Raw genomic sequence first — 15,376 nt, forward strand, 5'->3', positions numbered from 1 at the left:
CGAGACTGCCTCCAGGAGGGCAGGGACTTTGTTTTCATTCCTTCAAGGAACATTTTCTATTTCCCCTGTTCTAGGCACTGAGGATATAGTGGTGAATGAGATAAGACTCAAGGAACTTAGATTCTAATGAGTAGAGAGAGATCAGCAAATCAGCAGACAGGGTGTGTCATAAGGAAAAAATTAAGTGGGGAAAGAGCACAGAGACAGCCAGGAGGAGGCGGCCACCTGCACGGCGAGCTGAGTGCCACTGTATGGATTCCAGCTTTGATTCCTAGAGAAGAGGGAACCACTTCAGGGTTCTTTCTGTGAGGAGTGACACAGCTTACAATGTGAGGAACTCACTTTGGCTGCTGTTTTGCCAGGTTTGATAGGAAAGATTAGAAGTTGGGTTTTGTCTGGGTGAAGCTTGAGAGGTCCTAAGGACAGCTGGTGGTGAAGAGACACCTGGGCTGGAAACCCAACTGTGGGTGTCATGAGCAGAGAGAGGAATTTAAAGTTTTGATGGTGAGTGAAAGTCTTAGGAACTGAGATGAGCAAGAGCAAAGACTGGGCCGGAGGCACTGAGGCACCAGCAGGGTCCGCAACAGTGCCAAACACACGGGTAGGCACTGAGTAGATGCTTACTGAATGAATGAATGGATGTTCAAATGAACCCCTGACACGGGGCACTGCCTCCATCTTTATGAAAGCAGAACTGTCTCTTAGCTTAGACTGAAAGCACACTTATGCCTTCTGTTCATTATCAGAATCAGACACAGATTTTCTGATGTCGGTTCTTTTACTCTGGCTTACTTCAATCCATGCCATGGCATATGCTGCTCAACATAACGGGCTCTGCCTGGCTCAAACCTAAATTCCCACCTTGCTTCACACAGGTGTCTGGGTGTGGGAGGTGCAGACCCAAAGGGACAAGCAGGCGTCCTCTGTCCCCGGTAGAAGGGTTCATCTGGTACAACTGGCAGCGACCAACTGCTGCAGTGCACGTCTGGATCTGGACAGTGCATGCCCCTGCCCAGCCCCGACTGTTTCCTATCAGGAAGAGGTGGGTTTTATGAAAACCACACAAGTAAACTATTATGAAAAGCCTATGTAATGTGGTGAGCACTGTACAAGGGCGAGGGCAAAGGGTTAGGAGGGTCCAGCCTTGGCTGGCAAGATGCTGCTGACCTAATGTGGATGCTTAAGCTTTCTTGTGCCATGGTCCCCTCCAGGTGTCTGTGACGAATATGGACCTCTTCCTAGAAGAACGTTTTAAATACATAACGGAAACAATTATTCTGAAGTGTGGGTATTATACTAAAAATCCCGAATTTGTTATATAGGAACACAAGTTCTTTAATGATGCAATAAGTAACAAATCTAGTGATGGGTCTAAGAACTAAACTGACATTTTGAAGTAGTAATATACACAGTAATTGAGTATTTGCAACAATTATAATAATGTGATGTGAAATTATTTGTGAATTCCACTTGCAACAGAATCACAGGTCTGTTCTTATTTGGGTTTGTTGACTTCATTTGCAAAAGAAGAAAATGCTGTATCACAGCCAGACTTTAGTAAAAATAAAGATGTCTGTTTTCCAGGTTCAAATTCATGACTCCTCCTGAATTCTCTCCTGGAACGGGAGAGCTTGAGCCCCCTCACACGCACGCGGTGGCTTGTGCCGGTAAGTGTGAGTGTAGGAATGGGGCAGGGAGGGGATGGTGAAAAAGGTTGTTAACTATGAACTGGGATATAAGGCGATAGGGAACTTGGGAAAAACCCACAGATCCATGGGGGTAGTTAGATTTGGTATAAAATGAAGTTATGAAGACAGAGCTGCATCATGAAGTGCCTTGTGCACTATGCCATGATCTTTCAACGGAAGTAAAAAAGAGTCATGGAAAGATTTTAAGGAGGACAGATTTTAAGTGAATCAGATTTATATTTTGGAAAGATGTTTTTAGCAGACTTGGAGGTGGGTTAGTCCAGGGAGAAACTGGCAGCAGGGAGATCTGTCGGAAAGATGCTGAAGCATCCAGCATAAGAGATGAAAAGAGCCAAATTACAGTAGTGGCAGTGGAGACAAAGTGCGGGATGCAGAAATGTCTCAAGGAGCCGGAATTAATATGGATTAGAAAGGAGAGGTAATAAGAGTCAGAAAAGACCCTCTGTCTCTGGAACAAAGGAGGACCACATATGCCTGCGGGAGGGAAGAAACTGAAGGAGAACTGTCTGCAGGGAAGAAGGAAGTTATGAAGAGTAATGAGTTCACTTGGGTTTGAGATGCCTGTGGTAGAATTGTCTAATAAAATGAAAATACGGAGCTTTCTCTGTAAGGGTACTAAATGTTTTCTTATTGCTTTGTAAGGGCTCTTTATATATGTAAACTCTTTCTCTGTTATATACAATGCAAATATTTTTTGTCAGTTCATCCATCACTGGAAAGCTGTGACTTTCCCTTTGTGACTTCTACCTTATCATCTTGCTTAGAAAAATTTTCCTACCCCCACATTATGTAAGTGCCCATCTAACATTTCTCCTAGTGCTTTTATGGTTTTGTTTTTTACATTTAAATTGTTTTTTACATTAAAAAACATTCAGACTTTAAGATGCTTATTATTATTGTGGCACCACTTACTGAAGACTATCCTTCTCTCATTTATTTAAACTTAAGCAATTTTTATATATACTTTATCTAAACTTTTCCTCCTTAATAAAAAAACAAACAAAAACAGAAAGCTACCGGAGGGAAAAAACCAATCAACCATATGTCCACACCCAGAACTAACCACTTAACACAACCAGTCCATTTGCCATTATCAATAACAGATCCTAGATTTCTAACTATATTTGGGCATTTCATGGAAAATGGAGTATCTAGTAATCTTATATTCTGTGAATCCTATAAATTGTACAGCTTTTTAAAGGGAGAAATGCATCAGTGTGAAAATAGTCAAGCAAAAAGATAAATGAAAAGGTAAAAATATTTGCTATTCAATCAAATTTCAAGAACATGCTCTGCCTTTGTGCTCCGGGCTCTTTTGATAACATTCCAAACAGTACATAATTTAATTTTTTTCTCCCAACTCCGTTAGGTTTACCTTTAGAAAAGTTAGAGGGCACACATGCAGCCATTTGGGGGTTAATTCTCACTGATGTTGAATGCCTGGAGTCTTTGCTCTGTTCATCAGAGCATTAAATCTGAAAACTCAGGAGAGCAATGCAGGCGGGCTGCAAGAGTGATGCTATAAAGTTCTGCATTAAAAATTCATATTGCAGGCTTGCCTCAGAACTTGGCTCTGGCTGGAAGGAGAGCTTGAGGGGAAATATGAGACACCCCACTGTCTTTCTGGCAACTGGAGACATTCCTCAACAAACAGCACCTTAGGAAGAGAATGAAAGGCCAAACAAGCCGTGAAGGAAATCAATGAGTTCAATTAGCTAGCTCTCTCTTGCTTTCCTACAGCAAACTTTTCATTCTTAAGGCTGGTTCAAAAGTTTTTTTTATAATATCCCAGAACAAGAGCCCTAGCCATCCTTGCTGGTGCCCAGATGTTTGGCACCTCTCTTAATTTGTTTTACACCAGCCCAGAGAGCCCCAAATTCTCCCAGCCAGATGGAGCCAGATCTCTCCTGAACTCTACAAGTCACCCCGATGGAGGGGACCACACACTGAACAACTTGTCTCGCTTTAGAAAATGGGTCCTGCACACATGTGGCATTTGGATTTCAGAAGACAGTTACTCTGTGGTTATTAACCTCCAGCGTTGATTCATTTATTAAGGCATTAACAACTCCACAATGGTTTGTCCTCTGAACCTTTTGCCCCAGTGTTAGCAGCACTCAAATGGTAACCAGTTAAGATTTGTATACTCAGAGTCCCCGGGAAGATGATGAGACACCTTGACTCCATCAGCTGCAGTGTGCTGTGATGCAGATGGACTGATTTTCACAAATTCAACATGGAAAACAATGGGACTCTTTAGGGTTGAAATAGACCTTATACTGGGGCAAGTACACCAACATTTTTTAAATGGGCCAGGTAGGATGCCAAGTGCCTTGCAGACAACAGCAGCAATGAAGGCCCCACTGAGGGCATGTGTGCAGATCCTGTGCCAGGCACTCGTCATCAGGCGAGAGTTTGATGATGCCACAAGGGAAGCCCCTAAAGATGCCACAGCCACTGGCAGAATATAAACACAAAGAGACAGAGCAAGTGTGAAGCTTCCTAGTTTAAACCCTGTAAGGCAAGGACAGCAGGGTAACAATAAATCAGGCCCCAAACAACAAGAAAATCCATGGATAACCCTCTTACTATACACCTATTTGATGGAACATTATGCAGCATGGTGCTCAGTTTCTGAAGAATAGTCCATGACACCAAAGAAATATTTACACGTCAATAAAAAAAATAGAAATGAAAATTACCTATCAGTTTGATGTCCCTTGTGGGGGAAAAAAATAAGAACAAAAATCACTGTATAGAAAAAAAACAGTGGGAAAAAATATGCCAAAATGTTAACAACAGTTATCTCTGTGATGTGAGATAATGAGTGATGATCTGTTTTAAAAAATACTTTAGAATCTTCTAAATTTTGTATAATAAACATATTTTAAATTAAAAATAATAAATGTCACGTAGAAGCAATTGGTCTTCATTGATTTGAGGGATTCCATGGCAAGGATAGTTTCTCACTTCTGCCAGCCTTCCTGCCTTCCTTCAAAAGGGCACGACTGGTCAGTATGTGTCCTTTGCCAGTTTGGAAGCAAAGGAGAAGATGTGTTTCGCCAAGATGACCCGCATGGTACAGCCCTCAGCAGCAGCTAGGTCCCTGTGGCGAGTCAGAAAAGCATGGCTTTTGAAGGAATTTCACTGGGGGCAGATAGTGGCATGGACATTCCAGGCTGGGCCTCCATCATAATTCTTTCTTAAAGCACTTTTTTATTTTTATTTTTTAAAATCCTCACCCAAGGATATTTTTCCCATTGTTTTTCAGAGAGAGTCGGGGGGTAGGGAGAAACATTGATGTGAGAGACACATCATCGACTGGCTGTCTCCCGCATCCACCCCGACCAGGGCTGGGGATCATCAAGCCTGCAACCGAGGTACATGCCCTTGGCCAGAATTGTACCTGGGACCCTTCAGTCCGCTGGCTGACTCTCTAACCACTGAGCCAGACCGGCTAGGGCTTAAAGCACTTTAAAGGTTCAGATGGCTCCTGTTTTCTTCTTAGAAGACAACAGCTTCCTTAGTTTGCCCTTCTAGAGAGCATACAGCCCCACTGGTCATTCACCTCTGCTGTACCCCTGATCCACCTGTCTTCACAGTGAAGGCTCACGCTGATTTATTAAGTCAACAAAAGTAGATAATGCACCAGCAACCATGCTAATGCGCATGTGGTACACAGGGAATAAGACAAGGGTCCTTCTCTGAGGAAGTTCAGCCGGCATTTGTCAACACTATGCAGCTGGCAGGAACGCTCCCATCCTCTTACTAGATCCCCACAGTCTGGGCAGCAGGAAGGCACACATTATAATGCCCGCTTTACAGCTCACTACATGCGCTGTGATCTATGAATTGATGTTTTCTCCCAACAGCCCCCTTATCCATTTCCTTTTGCTTCAAACTATGAGTTCCCCAAGATTTACCTTTATAGTGAATCAGAAAAACTTTGAGGATTTCTAAAAAAAAGAAAAGAAAAAACAAGAAAATTTTTTTTTTTTTTTATAAAACCATGCCAAACCCAGGTGGCACCCCATGAATAAAGTTTTTCTCTACAATACCCTCTTCAAGGATGCTGGGTATGACTTACCTCTACATTCATAAACATGTTTATCTATGCCTACACATCCAGGACAGCTACATGCACACACATATGCATGTGGTTTTGTGCACAGAGCCTGTGTGCACAAAATGCGTCTGTGTGCATATCACATCTATTAGCCTGCCCCCTTTACTCCGTAGTTCTAGCACCATTTCAATGTGGGCCTTTAGTAAGATTAGCTGAGGGAGGAGTAAAGCTTGCTGATTCTCAATGATGCCATGTAATTTCCAGACCTGTGCAGAGTCCACGGAACAGGTGAAGAATCCTTGGCACTCAGAGGGATTTCTACCTGGATTTGAAAATATAAAGCCACCCCCCTCTATTTGCACAACCCCCTGGACTGGAGAAAACTCCAGATCAGGGCTGCACTGCTTGGAGAAAACAAAACAGCTGCCTTTGGTGCAAAAGTCAAGGAAAGCCCTTTAGGGCTCACCTGGGCATCGGATTTTAGGTGTGAAGCATAGTACTTTTATAGGGAAAAATCCCAGGAATTTTACAAAATGCACACACTCTTTTGGCGATAAGATATAGAAGAAAAAGCCATCAGTGTTCCCTTCAATCTGCTTTAGTTCTTCTAAGGTTTAAGGGACAGTAGGTTCTTTATTCAAGCCTATGCCCTGGAAACCATAAAAGTAGCTGCTTCACTATTTTTAGGGAAATTAATCTAGCCAAGATAATTACAGCAACCCATACTGGAAATTGATGACTAATCAAAAGGACAGGAAACAGAAAATTTTACATTCTTAAAGGTACAGCAGAGACTCCACTTGAGGATAGTGAAGTTGGTCTTTTCAAATTCAATTGGGGGAAGCAAAATTGGTCTAATAAGATCCAAATAGCATGTAAGTCTAAGGCTACGTCACCTGGGCTCTATTGGGCCCGGTTACCTGAGTCTTGCATATGGAGCTGTAAAAAGATAAATAAAAATCAGTTTGCTAAGGTAGATCAAATGGGGCATGTGGGAGAGGGACAGAGACCTGAAACCCTTCAGGGAGCCTGTCACACAGGCAGCACTGCTCTCTTAAGGAGGTAGCACCACAAAGGGTCTTCACAGGCCTCCATGGTAGTGAGCCAATAGCACTGCATTTCGCTTCCAAAGGACTAGATCTGGGGCCTGACTGTGTGTCCTGGGACTGCTTCCTCATCCATGCAGTTAGCACAATAAAAGCTTTCTCAGTGATTGCTGGAAAGAGTAAACAAGATACCATGTAAGAAGCCACTGTGAAATAGTCCAGAGTGATCTGTATGCACAGAGGGACCTACCCCACCACCATTCTAGGACATATTGGCGGCATTTCCCACCTGGTAGTCCTGTATCGAGCTGTTGGTTTTGTCACCTTTTCAAATTGCATTTCAGGTCCTCCAGGCCCTACTGATGGGCACGAATTCCCTATCTCTACAATGTGGGGCATAGGCTCCCCAAAACAATTTCAGTAAAGCCGTAAGCCAAGTGCAAGTGGGAAAGTTTTCTGCTTTTTCAGAGCATACCGCATATTGTGATAAAATATTGGTTATATACTTGAAATAAAGAAAACACTATAAAATTAACCAAAGTGAAGTTCCTCCTAAGTGTCTCTTTTGTAAATATATGTACATACAACGTAGCTCTTTTTAAAAAGCATATAGGCAAGGAATACAACATGAGTAACCTTAAGAAATATGAATTTTACTGGCAAGAAAGGTCTGGGAGGTGCAAATTCTCCTGAGACTAACATTAACTATTAAAAAAATGTAGTATTTCAGTGCAATTCAATATTTTCTTTCATCAGAGGCTCAAAGCCTCAGCCCACAAGTTAAGAGGAACGTAATAAGCTGGCTGTATGTGTTACAACTGAAGCTCCTTTTGTAACCAGGATTCTGGGGGACAGAGCAAAGAGGTGGCCGTGGACTTGAGCTAAAATGGGAATTCCTGCACTTTTGTTCAGAAGGCTAGTATCTTGGCTGGGAGAGCTGTATGCCTCCTGCAGCCTGCAGCAGCAACCTAAATCTAAGCAGCAAACAGCTGCGAAAGATGGGCGCAGGGATGAGGTTCTGAGTGATGGGGCCAGGCCTCTCTCCGGGGCTGCTGCTGCCTGCCGAGAGCAGCCTGTCTACCTCCAAGTCCACCTAGGAACCACTCCACACCACTCTGCTTTGCTAGAATCTCCAAGTTAAAGTCATTAGATGCTAAGTCTCCATTTGCTAAGAGAAGGAGGTACTTTTTTAACTAAAAAAAAAAAAAAGGCAGAGAAATAATTCATTTATTTAACCCAGAAATGGTTATAATCTGAAACCCTGCAATCCCATTACACAACAACTGTTTTGGCAAACGCCGCTATGTTCCAACAAATATTAAACTGTGCTTGCCATTTGTCTAAGGAATCTTGCATTAATAAACATGAAGAAGAACACTTTTACCTCCCACTCTCAATGACAGGACCAAACAAAGACCAGCTGTATTCATCAATGGGTCCTTGTTCTGCACATAAAGGCTAATTACATTTTGCTTCAAGCCTACACATGGAAAACTTTACTGCTGCCATCGCCGTCACAGTCAGTCCGTGCTGTCCCAGCTGAAGCAGGGTGATGACTTGTACACAATAAACAGGGGTCTTGGAACAGCCCTGGTGCCTTCGACCTGCATGCTTCTTTACAAAATGGGGGTGAGGGATGGTCACCCCAGTGACATCTCCCAGCAACAGAGAGGAAGAGGTAACACATGCTCTTTGAATCTCATGGGGGAGATGACGCCAGCAAGGTCAGTCTTCTCCAGGGCCTGCTAATTTCAGTAAAGCACCCCAAGCCCTGCTGTGAGACTGCCAGGAATAGCTTCTGCTGACAGTGCTGTCACTGTGTGCTAGTGCTGCACACACACCTTCTCATTACTCTTCACAACCATTCCATGCCTTGACTACTATTTTGCCCATTGTACAGGCGAGAAAAGTGAGATGTAGAGGTTAATGAGCTTATCCGAGGTCACATGGAGAATGCATAGTGGACCTGTGCGAACCACTCCCAGGTCAGTGTTCTCTAAAGCCCACGTTCCCCTACGCTTCCCCAACCCCTTTCCTACGTTTTCAGTCAACAAATATATAAGAATTCCTCCTTTTGAAGAGAGACAATAAATTGTTTTGAAATGTTTTAAGACCATTTGTGAAAAGATTTGCCCCTGGAGGGCTTATATACATATGTATTAATGGAGAGCTGTCTAGTCTAATAAAATATATGTAGGTTGGGGCTGAAGCAGATGGTAGAGTGGCAAACCTTTCCCAGAAAATAGAAGGGGAGAGGAATGTGGAGGGAGAAGCTTCATGTGAGATCTCTAAGACTGAAGCAATTGCCTCCAAAGTTAAAAGAAAGTAGCAATTATTATCTCAGTCCATTCTCTACATTTTTTGTGGATTACTTACTCTGGGAACCATTTACAATAAGTGTTTGGCCCTAGGCTGCCTTTTGTTAGTAGTCATCCATCTCTGATTTGGGAAATGCCTGATCCCTGTCTGAGCCTGAGTCCAGCCCCTCGGCTCTCACCGTGTCCACCTTGACCCTACAGAGAAGCCATTCGGGACTTCTGGCTGGTCCTCCAGAAGAGCAGCCTTGCTGGCCTGTTTTCACAAACAGCCTCTAGGAACTGCGTCCTTTGGCCTCCAGGAACTCCTTACCTTGACTTATCTTTCAACTTCAAATCATACATCACTCCCTTCAGGAAGGCTTTCTAGACAATTCTTTCCTTTTGCACCAGCTGGGTGGGGTCCTGTGTTGGACACCTGCCATTCCCATGTCCAGCTCTAGTCCCCCCACCTCCTGGGGGCTGCCCTCAGGCTTCTAGTTTGCCAGGGGGAATCCTGGCAGGGAAAGGGAGGAGGGTAAGGCCAGGGAGTTACTGGTGCTGCTCGAGATTTCTCAACCCTCCCATCAGCTCCTTTCAAGGTGGTCTCTTCAAACCTGGGCATGGTAGACTCTGGCCAGTGCTCCCTAGGGATGCTGCATTCCCTTTGTGGTCCCCCTCCTCCTGGCCCATGCCACAGCAAACAGTCCAAACGTTAAACTCTCTCTGCTTACCCTAGTTGGAGTGTGCTATCTGTCTTCTGCAGGGACCCTAACTGGCACAGGTGCCCCTCATAACTAATGTCCCCTCTATTACAGCAGTGATCACACTAGATTGCAATGGTTTTTCTCTCCCCTGAGCCTTTTATCCCAGGCCTTCCCAAGCCCAGCATAGTCTAGGCACAAAGGAAGCCTCCAGGAGTGTCTGCTGGATTAATGAGTGGACCTGTTATCTTTGAGTCAAACATATCGTTTACCTGTCAGGCTTGTTCTCTCCAAGAGCACATGTGCATACCACACCCTGCCTCCCTACTCATCACTGGAGAAGACGAGAGAATGTCCTGCTATGATCGCAGGAGGGGACACACGCCAGGAGTGCCCATGCCCCTGTCAGCAGTTTGTGACAACAGTCAGTCCCAAAGCAAAGCATTTTCACGATGAGCAATCGACCCCCATATTTTTTGATTCCATTTTCTGGTTCTGGTTGAGAGAAATGAATCAGCCTCCAGCACTAGCCTTGCCTACATTGAGGCCAGAAGAGGATGGGGGATGTGGCTAAGACGTCCCTTCCTCTCTTGTTCTGTCTCCCAGTCACTTCCCCAGCCACCATGTTCCCTACCTAGAGATGAAAACCTGGGAGTAGAGGAAAATTTAAGTCCTTACTGGACGGATGGCTCTCTGTTGCTTCCTCAGTCCCTAAAACAAACCAACTGGATGGACACAAATTTTCCGTGTGTCATTTTAGAAGCCCAGTAAGAAAAAAAATGAATCTAAACCAGGGACAGTATTTAGCCACCATATGACAAATGGCATTCTTTGCTGTCTATTCTGAACAGCTTCAGTATAGAAGGTGAACCTTGTCATCACGTTGTTTCTTTCCCCCAAGTAGGTGCATGTCCATGGCTGACAGCACAGCAGAAGACACCACCTTCTGGAAGTTGAACTTTTTCTTAAAAATTGAGTTTTAGAGAGAGAGAGAGAGAGGAAGGGGGAGGGGGGAGAGAAGCATCGATGTGCGAGGGAAACATTGGTCAGCTGCCTCCTGCACATCCCCTACCGGGGATCAAGCCTGAAAGCCCAGCATATGCTCTAACTGGGAATCAAACCAGCAACCCTTCAGTCCACAGGATGACGGCCAACCAACTGAGCCACACTGGCCAGGGCTGGAAGTTGAACTTCTGTAACACTCGCAAAGCAGTGCTTTTCAAATGGTTTATGACTGAGATCCACAGGAATAACTATATTTTACACTGTGGTCCTGGGAGGAGGGTGGCACTATCTAGCTTTCTCCCTCCTCCCCAGTGAGGCCTATGTGAGTGAGCACAGCAGAACTTTCTTCCTGGAATAGGCCATCTGAGAGACACAGCCAGGGGCACACGGGTTTTTGTGGGAGATGGGAAGAGGCTCCCAGAATAGGAAAAGATGGTTCAAACTCAAGCTTGGCGTTGCCTGTCTGGACTTTAGTAGAGGAGGCCATGGCTAGGGACAATCTCTGTGGCTTCTACACCTTGCTTGATTTATGTCAAACTTATTTCTTCTGTTCTGGTGTTCTACCTGGGGGGGTGGATGTCAAGAAGGGATCCTATGGCAGATCACTGATTTCCTTCTCATGGAGCCTTGTGTGATACACCTGCCCAAATATGCACACTTACTATATGTACGCATCTACATAGGGACACCTAGTGTTTTAAGGTGTGACCTGAACTATTAAACCTGTGTGGGAATGAAAGACTCGGCACAGGTAAAAGGTGATGCAATTTGTACAGACCAAGCAGTTCCACAAAATGTCCCATCTATCCCATCTTCTATAAGCTGACTCTTTTCCGAAATTTTTTAGAAAAAGGCAGTGTTAACTGGGCTTCACAAAACTTATGGAAAAAAGTTTCAGGTGGAAGAACTGTTCTGAGAGCACCAGAGCTTGGGTATTAAACTGACACAAGCTACTCATGGGAGTGACACTGCCTTCCTGACATCAGTTCAGAGTCCAAGCACCTTCTAAACCCCATACCGCTTTGCAAAGCCGACAGACAGAAAGGGGAAGAGGGCAGGTCCTTTATGGATTGGCAAAATCAGGTGAGGCCTGACCAAGCGCACGCAGATGGAGGAAGCCAGAGAGAGACTTACTTGGCAGTAATTTCTTCATCATATTTGGTTTTCAGGTCAAATAATTCTGTTCGAGTTTTTTCCAGGGCTGAAAGGCAGAGGACATAAAACCATAATATAAGACACTAATATTTAAATTAAATTTAAAAAGGAAGAGCATATAAGGAATTCATTCTCATTTGAAAAGAGTCAGAAGTTACAAAAGTATATAGAGTGGAACAGAAAATCCCCCTTCCCTTCCACCTCATCTCATCCCATGCACCTCCTCAGAGATCACCACTGTTTATAGTTTAGTTTTTAGATTTCCTTCCTTTAAATATATTTTGTTATTTAAAAATATTTCCATGTATCATTGCACATGTATCTATATATTTTTCATCCCCCATAAATAGGAAGATACAAATATTCTATGACCTTCCTTTTCCCTTAGCAGAATGGCACGGCACTCTCTCCGCGTCAGGACACAGGCGACATCAGTAACAATCGGCTTTGGTACAGAGCCTGCCTGCCATGGTCAGGCACTTCAGCGTGCCTAGAAGGGGAGAGGCTTCGACATTCCAACTGCAGATCAATACCACTGGCTGGCCCCCAAGGGGCAAGTTACATTCCCATTAATACTATGAGTGTGACTATTTTCCTATACTCTCACCAACACTGAAGATTATCAATTAAAAGTTTGTTTGAGAGTCTGATAGGCAAAATAATTTTTTACTGATTTAATTAGCATCTCCCAGACTATTTTTCAGGTGTGTGTCAGTCACGTGCATCTCTTCTGCAAGCTGCCTGTTCACACCCTTACCCCACTATTCTGCAGACTGTTCATCTATTTTTACTGGTTTCTAGGAGGTCTTTATATATTTTGATTATTACTCATTTGTTAAGTTTGTTGTGATTATTTTCCACATTTATATGGAATTAATATTAAATTAAATATATAGCGTGGTTTCCCTTTCAGAACAAAAATAAAAAGGAAAAAAGGAATAAAATATTTAGCATAACCTTTCTTGCTGTCTTTTAAATGTCTGTTATTACTGTTCTCCTTAACTTCACTAAGGGTAGAAATAAGTTTTTCTTTTCCTAATATTGTTCCAAATGAAATGTCAGTCCTTGATGGTTTGGTGATTTAGATGAGTTTGTTGGAAAAAGAGCAGAAAGAAAGAACGGCTTGTGGAAGGGATGAAAATGTAATTCAGTTCCTCCCACCTTGACATTAACAACTCAGTGTGGGTGACTAATGGAAGTCAAGGCAGAGAAGCTGGGGGCTCTACGAGGCATTCTGGAATGTGGGCGCCCTTCTCTCCACCAGGCTCACCATGGCAGGGCAACAGGTATCAGAGGGGGCCTGGGGGTACCTGGAGATGGACCGAATGTCCCCCATTTCAGTCCTGCCTGCATCAACCCAACAAGGATGAAGAATATCACACCTGTTTGCAGAGTCTGGACTTTATGTTCTGCTTCCTCCAGCTTTGAGGTGGTGGACATCTGTGTCTCTTGCAGCTTTCTGAAAAGGAAGAGAAGACAGCCGAATTGGTCATGTTTAGCAACATACACATCTTGTGTGTTCTGGAGCTATGACAATCAGCTATCTTCGCCATATCACACACAGCCAGGGACAGGTACAAGATCAGGTATCACTCGTAACACCATGAGCACTGTGGAGCCCACTTACACCCCCCAACTTTGTGCCCACATGTTACTTAAAGTGAAATGTGCATCCTGTGGGACTTGACGGTTGGTAATTGATGTGGAAGGTTATCCCAAATGTAATTTGCTTATGAAATGCTAGATATGAAAAAAAATCATCATCACGCACTCATTGTTTTCTGAAGTTAGCCCAAGAAGAATGATACATTTACATTTTGCTGACACAATGAAGGAATTTGCTGGAATAAAGGATGTACTAAATAGATGTGACAGCTGTTCCATTTCTGTTATAATGGAATGTGAATGCAACCGCAATACCTAATGGGAAATTCTGAATGTTTTAAATGACATTCCACATATTTATATTTCCCATGCTCTCCAAATGAATTCCCTGGTCAATAAATAGCATTCCTTCCTTCTAATCTGCAGAAAATTCTCCAAAAATAAGTTTATTATTTTTACATTATATGAATATAACACATGCTCTCATAATAATAAATCTGGGAATACAGAAAAGTAGAAATAACAGTTAAAAAAATCAACCAAATTTCCATCACCTATGGAAATGGATTGCTCACATTTCCACATACTTCAATTATAAAATTAATATATGCCCTGAAGTAAAAAAACAAAAACAAAACACAAATATTATGAGCATGAAAGCTAAAACGTCCTTTCCTTTCCTTGGTTCTCTTTCTTCTTCAGATAGAGTTCTTTATAACCTTCTAAATTTAAAAAAAGTTTTAAATTTTAGGTAATCATATTTAGATAATTTTCCTTTTATGCTTACAGAGATCTCCCCACTCCAAAATGATTAAAAACAAAATACTGCCTAAGTTTTCTTTCACTATGTATACGATTTAATCATTAATATTTAAATCCTAGCTCCTTTTCAATTTTTTCGTGTAAAGAATGAGGTAAAGACTTAGCTCTGTCCTTCACCCCCAGTGGTCAGTCATTCACATCTTTTAATAGGATAAATCCTTTTACCTAATTTGAAAAGTCAACTTGAAAAATATTAAATTGCCTATACATTTTTGTAATGTATAAGTTTGTGCTATGCAGATGGAATCACACTGTATATAATAGTTTATCATTCATTTTTCACTTTATATTATGCTAGATACATTTCTGATGTTATTGCAAATTCAACATAACTATTATTTTAATGGCTGCATAATGTTCTAGTTAGGGATGGCCCATCTTTTACTGACCCGTATTTCGTTGGCAAGCATTTCAATTGCTTACATTCCTCCTCCACCCATTATCAATAACATGCTGAGCAATCTCTTTGGGCATAAAGTGCTTTCCTGGGAGGCATTAAGAATTCACTCATCTTTGAGAGCCCTGACTTCTTTTCTCCCAGCAGTGTGGGTGCAGCATCCCTGTGCAGAGTTGGGTTTGGCCGTGGTCCTGGAGTGAGGACTTCGGTGAAGCCACGTCTGAGCACAGGGAGGCCAGGGCTGCAGTGGTGGATCAGGCCCTGGTCCCACCTCAGGCTGACTAGGTAGTACAGCAGCTAATCTGAGGCCCAGTTTCTCCATCTGTAAAATGACACGTCCACTCTGCAGCTCTGTTCTGGACCTGGAAATACATTCCAAAAGGGCCTGGCAGGTACAAAGCAGGCACCAGGTGAGTGGAGTGGGCATTCTTCCTTTTTCCTAAATGACGCCTGCTTAATAGTGCTCCAGAGAGTCCTGGGTGATACTTGATCTTCACGGAGCCCGCCGTATGGAAGTGCAAGTAGCTGCACTCAAAGTCAACTGGACACAACATCAGGCCTCGCTTCTCACTT

General features: G+C 43.2%; 1 protein-coding gene across 14 annotated transcripts in view; it reads right to left on the minus strand.

The window, feature by feature from the left end:
• Positions 1–15,376, minus strand: part of CUX1 (cut like homeobox 1) — a 337,186-nt gene that overhangs the window by 112,972 nt on the left and 208,838 nt on the right. For all 14 annotated transcript variants that reach the window (XM_081131308.1, XM_081131320.1, XM_081131311.1 and 11 more), the window contains exons 7-8: positions 13,362–13,438; positions 11,959–12,025 (exon numbers count right to left, since the gene is read on the minus strand). In XM_081131308.1, coding sequence (XP_080987434.1) covers positions 11,959–12,025; positions 13,362–13,438 — 144 coding nt within the window. The remainder of the gene's footprint in view (positions 1–11,958; positions 12,026–13,361; positions 13,439–15,376) is intronic.

Source organism: Miniopterus schreibersii (genome assembly GCF_964146895.1).
Source record: "Miniopterus schreibersii genome assembly, chromosome: 3".
Taxonomy (NCBI): domain Eukaryota; kingdom Metazoa; phylum Chordata; class Mammalia; order Chiroptera; family Miniopteridae; genus Miniopterus; species Miniopterus schreibersii.